This window comes from Salvelinus sp. IW2-2015, unplaced genomic scaffold (assembly GCF_002910315.2).
Source record: "Salvelinus sp. IW2-2015 unplaced genomic scaffold, ASM291031v2 Un_scaffold1612, whole genome shotgun sequence".
Lineage (NCBI taxonomy): Eukaryota > Metazoa > Chordata > Actinopteri > Salmoniformes > Salmonidae > Salvelinus > Salvelinus sp. IW2-2015.
The window spans coordinates 365,845-373,405 of NW_019943031.1; the positions used below are offsets into that span (position 1 = coordinate 365,845).

The 7,561-nt window shown below is 45.9% G+C and overlaps 1 protein-coding gene across 1 annotated transcript in view; it reads left to right on the forward strand.

The window, feature by feature from the left end:
• nagk (N-acetylglucosamine kinase) overlaps positions 1-4,076 on the forward strand; it is a 17,035-nt gene extending 12,959 nt beyond the window's left edge. The window contains exons 7-8 of the mRNA XM_070439384.1: positions 2,285-2,458; positions 3,532-4,076. Coding sequence (XP_070295485.1) covers positions 2,285-2,458; positions 3,532-3,740 — 383 coding nt within the window. The 3' untranslated portion in view covers positions 3,741-4,076. The remainder of the gene's footprint in view (positions 1-2,284; positions 2,459-3,531) is intronic.
• The last annotated feature ends 3,485 nt before the right edge of the window (positions 4,077-7,561 follow it).

Genomic DNA, 7,561 nt, shown 5'->3' on the forward strand with positions numbered 1-7,561 from the left:
AGGTTCGTTGGAATTGGTGGAGGTGGAAAGGTCGTTTGGTGGTGGTGGAAGGTCGTTTGGTGGTTTGTGTGGTGAAAGGTCGTTTGGTGGTGGTGGAAGGTCGTTGTGTGGGGAGGTGTGGGGGGAAGGTCGTTTGGTGTGAGGTGGAGGTCGTTTGGTGGGGGTGGAGTGTCGTTTGGGTTGGAGGTGGAAGGTCGTTTTGGTGGAGTGGAGTCGTTTGGTGGAGGTGGAAGGTCGTTTGTGTGGTGGTGTGGAAAGGTCGTTTGGTGGTGGGTGGAAGGTCGTTTGGTGGTGGTGGAAGTCGTTTGGTGGTGGTGAAAGTGTTTGGTGGGGTGGAAGGTCTGGTGGTTGGGTTTGGTGGTGGTGAAGTCGTGTGTGTGTAGGTCGGTGGTGGTGGAGGTCGTTTTGGTGGTGGTGTGGAAGGTCGTTTGGTGGTGTGGAAGGTCGTTTGGTGGAGGTGGAAGGGTTGTTTGGGGTGGTGGAAGGTCGTTTGGTGGAGGTGGAGGTCGTTTGGTGGTGGTGGAAGGTCGTTTGGTGGTGGTGGAAGGTCGTTTGGTGGAGGGTGGAAGCGTCGTTTGGTGGTGGTGGGTGAGTGTGAACGTGTGTGTGAGGAGTCTGTGTGGTGGTGATGGAGCGGGGTGATGGAAGGTCGTGTGGTGGCGGTGATGGAAGGTCGTGTGGTGGTGGAGGTGGAAGGTTGTGTGGAGGTGGAAGGTTGTGTGGAGGTGGAAGGTTTGTGAGGTGGGAAGGTTGTGTGGAGGTGGAAGTTGTGTGGAGGTGGAAGGTGTGTGGAGGTGGAAGGTCGTGTGGAGGTGGAAGGTCGTGTGGAGGTGGAGGTGGAAGGTTCGTGTGGGAGGTGGAAGGTGTGTGGGAGGTGGTGGAGGGTGGGGAAGGTCGTGTGGAGGGTGGAAGGTTGGTGGAGGTGGAACGGTGTGGTGGGAGGTGGAAGGTCGTGTGGTGGAGGTGGAAGGTAGGTGGTGTGGTGGGAAGGTTGTGTGGATGGTGGAGTTGTAGTGGAGGTGGAAGGTTTGTGTGGAGGTGGAAGTTGTGTGGAGGTGGAAGGTTGTGTGGAGGTGGAAGGTTGTGTGGGGTGGAAGGTTGTGTGGAGGGGAAGGTTGTGTGGAGGTGGAAGGTTGTGTGGAGGTGGAAGGTTGTGTGGAGGTGGAAGGTTGTGTGGAGGTGGAAGTTGTGTGGAGGTGGAGGTTGTGTGGAGGTGGAAGGTTGTGTGGAGGTGGAAGTTGTGGGATGTGGAAAGGTTGTGTGGAGGTGGAAGGTTGGTGTGGAGGTGGAAGGCGTTGTTGGAGGTGGAAGGTTCGTGTGGAGGTGGAAGTGTTTGGAGGTGGAAGTTCGTGTGGAGGTGGAAGGTCGGTGGTTGTGGAGCGGTGGAAGTCGTGTGTGGTGGGGTGGAAGGTTCGTGTGGAGGTGGAAGGTTGTAGGTGGAGGTGGTGTCGTGGAGGTGTGGAAGGTTGTGTGGAGGGTGGAAGGTTGTGTGGAGGTGGAAGTTGTGTGGTGGTGGAAGTTGTTGGTGGTGGAAGGTCGTTGTGGTGGTGAAGTTCGTTATCTCTCTGATTGACCATCGGGTTCTTGGTCACCTCCCTGATCAAGGCCCTTCTCCCCTGATTGCTCAGTTTGGCCGGTCGGCCAGCTCTAAGTCGTCTTGGTGGTTCCAAACTTCTTCCGTTTAAGAATGATGGAGGCCACTGTGTTCTTRGGGACCTTCAATGCTGCAGAAATGTTTTGGTACCCTTCCCCAGATCTGTGCCTCGACACAATCCTGTCTCGGAGCTCTACGGACAAGCCCTTCGACCTCATGGCTTGGTTTTTGCTCTGACATCCACTGTCAACTGTGGGACCTTATATAGACAGGTGTGTGCCTTTCCAAATCATGTCCAATCAATTGAATTTACCACAGGTRGACTCCAATCAAGTTGTAGAAACATCAAGGATGATCAATGGAAACAGGAAGCACCAATTTTGAGTCTCATAGCAAAGGGTCTGAATAAGGTTTCAGTTTTAATAAATGTGCAAATATTTCTAAAAACTGTTTTTGCTTTGTCATAATGGGGTATTGTGATGTCATTGTGGGGTATTGTGATGGCATAATGGGGTATTGTGATGTCATTGTGGGGTATTGTGTGTAGATTGATGGGAATTTGTTTTAATCAATTTTAGAATAAGGCTGTAACGTAACAAAATGTGGAAAAGGTCAAGGGGTCTGAACACTTTCAGAATGCACTGTACTTTCATCCTTTTATATGATGTTGTATATAAGTTGGTTCAACAGATTACACTGATATTGTATCCCCCCTTATCTCTCTCTGTCTCCCCCTCCCTCTCTCTCCCTCCCTCTCTCTCTCGCTGTCTGTCTCTTTACATCAGCCTCTGTTGACAGGTGAACAGTGTCTACCCATCTTGTGTGTTGGATCAGTGTGGAAGAGCTGGGACCTGCTGAAGCCAGGTGGGTTAAAACTGACTGTTGTTGGATCAGTCCAGTCTGTTGTCAAAATGTCCTCTTATGGCTGGATTTCCTAGCCTGGGTACTAGTCTGTTTGTGCTAACATCCCACTCCTTGTTAAACATGTTTGGAATGGGATGATGGCACAAAAAGATCTGGRACCAGGCTAAGGATTTCCCAGGTCAACATAAAGATTTGCTTTTTCAAGCCAACAGTCCACACTTGGATGTCAAAATGACACTAAGATCACCGTGCACAATGCCAAGCGTCGGCTGAAGTGGTGTAAAGCGCGCCACCATTGGACTCGCGCCACCACGCGTTCTCTGAAGTGATGAATCACACTTAACCATCTGGCAGTCCGACTGACTAATCTGGGTTTGGCGGATGCCAGGAGAACGCTACCTGCCCCAATGCATAGTGCCAACTGTAAAGTTTGGGTGGAGGAGGAATAATGGCCTGTTTTTCATGGTTCGGGCCCCTTAGTTCCATTGAAGGGAAATCTTAACACTACAGCATACAGTGACATTCTAGATCATTCGGTGGTTCCAACTTCGTGGCAACAGTTTAGGGAAGGCCCTTTCCTGCTTCAGCGTGACAATGAGCCAGGCCTAATCGCCCAACATCAGTGCCTGACCTCACTAATGCTCTTGTGGCTGAATGGAAGCAAGTCCCCACAGCAATGTGCCAACATCTAGTGGAAAACCTTCCCAGAAGAGTGGAGGCTGTTATAGCAGCAAAGGGGGAACCAACACCATATTAATGCCCATGATTTTGGAATGAGATTTTTGACGAGCAGGCGTCCACATACTTTTGGTCATGTAGTGTGTTTTTTAAATTTGTTTAGCTCACATAATATAATTTAACATTATGCATTAAAGTGTTTAATAGAACAAATGTGGCTAAAACAAATGTAGACATTAATACATGCATTTCTATAGCTTCTAAAATATTATTTTTTAAATGTGGGGGAGTACCAAGATGGAGGAGCAATGGCTTCCAAACAGCGCCCCCTGTCAGCCATCTAGTGTATATATAAATAATTGGGTTCAGCTAAGCTCTAACCGTCTCGTCGGCAGGTTTCACAAAGGTCCTGGCGGAGTTGGAGTCCACGCCTGCCTTCAAGGGTCGTTTCTACGGTTACAACCTGCTGACCCTGAGGCAGTCATCAGGGTCGGCGCTAGGCGGCGCGGTTCTCGGCGCGAAGAGCGCGGGCGCCACGGTAACGCTCAACTACGCCGACAACACACAAGTCTTCTACGAACACTTCTTTCAAAGCAGTCAATGAGAAATCGCCTCTGAACTAATTCAAACGAAGCCTCACAAGCTTGACCAATCAGGACGCAGCTATAAGTAGGGCAACGTTTGGGATTGAACCAATAATTAAGTGCTTGGGATTTATTTGACCAATAATATGGCCTTGATTTGATTAGCTCTGATTTCTTGTACTTCTAATAACGCTCCACAAGAGGGTGGTCTTTAGCTATCAAGCACACCGCATCTGTCCATCATTGTACTGTGAATCTAATATATCAGCAGGAAAGATTTGTATGTTTAATCATATTAAGAGAATATAGTCTCTGAGGTATCTGTTTTCCCAATAACTGTAATGCAATTATGAAATATACACAACATTTTGTAATCTGTTTTGTAGTAAACATTTGTGAAAGCATTCGGTCGCTGTCTGTTATTTTTACCGATTCTTCTTCTCTCACTTGCTGACACAAGGCTGCTACATAACCATGGCTTGGATTGGTCAGAACAGCCCAGCCATTGTGACATCGTGGTTATGGATTGTTGTGATATGACATTCTATGAGTCACAACATTCTACTCCAAAGGACACAGCAGAGAGCAAGTTCTAACCAGTGTGACATCATAGTTCTAACATTTCGTTTCTAATCCAGAGAGTGTAAAGGAACATTCTCCTGTAGAAGTTCACATCAGCTGTGTCCACACACTGGCTGCTTTCTCACTGGTAAAGTGATAGATAGAATGTAAAAACCAGATGAGTATTATGACAAGCCGGAAGGTAAGGTAAAATCAGTTTGTTTTTGTTAGGTAGACCTACCTAATTCAATACCACCAAACTAGTTCAAGTCAATAGTTCAGCTATTGTGCTGTTAACATACAACAGGTTTGCCTGTACTCNCAGCAAAGGGGGAACCAACACCATATTAATGCCCATGATTTTGGAATGAGATTTTTGACGAGCAGGCGTCCACATACTTTTGGTCATGTAGTGTGTTTTTTAAATTTGTTTAGCTCACATAATATAATTTAACATTATGCATTAAAGTGTTTAATAGAACAAATGTGGCTAAAACAAATGTAGACATTAATACATGCATTTCTATAGCTTCTAAAATATTATTTTTTAAATGTGGGGGAGTACCAAGATGGAGGAGCAATGGCTTCCAAACAGCGCCCCCTGTCAGCCATCTAGTGTATATATAAATAATTGGGTTCAGCTAAGCTCTAACCGTCTCGTCGGCAGGTTTCACAAAGGTCCTGGCGGAGTTGGAGTCCACGCCTGCCTTCAAGGGTCGTTTCTACGGTTACAACCTGCTGACCCTGAGGCAGTCATCAGGGTCGGCGCTAGGCGGCGCGGTTCTCGGCGCGAAGAGCGCGGGCGCCACGGTAACGCTCAACTACGCCGACAACACACAAGTCTTCTACGAACACTTCTTTCAAAGCAGTCAATGAGAAATCGCCTCTGAACTAATTCAAACGAAGCCTCACAAGCTTGACCAATCAGGACGCAGCTATAAGTAGGGCAACGTTTGGGATTGAACCAATAATTAAGTGCTTGGGATTTATTTGACCAATAATATGGCCTTGATTTGATTAGCTCTGATTTCTTGTACTTCTAATAACGCTCCACAAGAGGGTGGTCTTTAGCTATCAAGCACACCGCATCTGTCCATCATTGTACTGTGAATCTAATATATCAGCAGGAAAGATTTGTATGTTTAATCATATTAAGAGAATATAGTCTCTGAGGTATCTGTTTTCCCAATAACTGTAATGCAATTATGAAATATACACAACATTTTGTAATCTGTTTTGTAGTAAACATTTGTGAAAGCATTCGGTCGCTGTCTGTTATTTTTACCGATTCTTCTTCTCTCACTTGCTGACACAAGGCTGCTACATAACCATGGCTTGGATTGGTCAGAACAGCCCAGCCATTGTGACATCGTGGTTATGGATTGTTGTGATATGACATTCTATGAGTCACAACATTCTACTCCAAAGGACACAGCAGAGAGCAAGTTCTAACCAGTGTGACATCATAGTTCTAACATTTCGTTTCTAATCCAGAGAGTGTAAAGGAACATTCTCCTGTAGAAGTTCACATCAGCTGTGTCCACACACTGGCTGCTTTCTCACTCTGGTAAAGTGATAGATAGAATGTAAAAACCAGATGAGTATTATGACAAGCCGGAAGGTAAGGTAAAATCAGTTTGTTTTTGTTAGGTAGACCTACCTAATTCAATACCACCAAACTAGTTCAAGTCAATAGTTCAGCTATTGTGCTGTTAACATACAACAGGTTTGCCTGTACTCATATATATACCGTTGAAAGGAATGACATTGAGCCCTGATGTGTCATGTAAGAAAGTCTATTTTGTCTCCACTGTCTATGAGCGACAGAGTGAAAGAGGAAGACATTGAGAGAGAAACRGTTTTAATCCCGGACCCCCAAGGGCCTCTTCAGACCTACAAGACTGTCTTAATTGAGCCTCTACAGGTGCGCCGCAAACTTCCACACCCCGCACTCATCACCCCACCCAAGGTGAGTGGGATGAGCTTTGAAGTGGCGTGTGTGTGTGTGTGTGAGAAAGTGTCTGTGTGAGTGGTAAGACTTCTACAAATCTATCCAACTACATCAGCTAACTAACTATTGATGCGGTGGGTAGTTTTCCCCAACTCAGTCCAACGCTGATTCTACATGTTGGGGACTTAAAACGTAACTATGGTGACCAACTGAGGCTACACACAAGGCTGATTCTACATGTTGGGGACTTAAAACGTAACTATGGTGACCAACTGAGGCTACACACAAGGCTGATTCTTTAAACGGCCGTTGCATTAGGCGGTTGGGTCGGCTTTAGTTGATGTGTAGCGCTTTAGTCACCTGGGTACCCGCCTACTTAGCTGACATTCCACTCCTTGTASTCCGTGTCATATGCCAAAGACTGGGTTGACGTTTAGCAACACATGGAAACCATGTGTTTGATGTSTTTGATATGAATTCCACTCATTCCGCTCCAGCCATTACCATGAGCCTGTCCTCCCCCAATTAAGGTGCCAGCCAACCTCCTGTGGTAGGTACACACACACCACCACCCACCAGTCATAGATGTAAGTACACCAGACCTGTACCAGACCTGACAATACTTTAATGGATGTGTCTATACTGGCGACTCAAAGACAACCTCTCTGCTGTACGAATTGTGTTTTGCATCTCTGCGCTACCAGCATAACTTTCAAACAGGAAAGGACAGATGTGATGGCTCCTCTCATATTTCTGTCTTATCTTAGTCTGACCACTAGGGGGCGACCACTGACCAACCTAGACCTAATTATCTAACACAACTGACACTATTAACTAGACCAACCTAGACCAATTTATCTAACACAACTGACACTATTAACTAGACCAACCTAGACCAAATTATCTAACACAACTGACACTTAACTAGACCAACCTAGACCAAATTATCTAACACAACTGACACTTAACTAGACCAACCTAGACCAAATTATCTAACACAACTGACACTTAACTAGACCAACCTAGACCTAATTATCTAACACAACTGACACTTAACTAGACCAACCTAGACCGAATTATCTAACACAACTGACACTTAACTAGACCAACCTAGACCTAATTATCTAACACAACTGACACTTAACTAGACCAACCTAGACCTAATTATCTAACACAGCTGACACTATTAATTAGATCTAGGTTGGTCTAGTTATCTAACACAACTGACACTATTAACTAGACCAACCTAGACCAAATTATCTAACACAACTGAAACTATTAACTAGACCAACCTAGACCGTAAGTCCACCTTACACTTGACCCATGTGT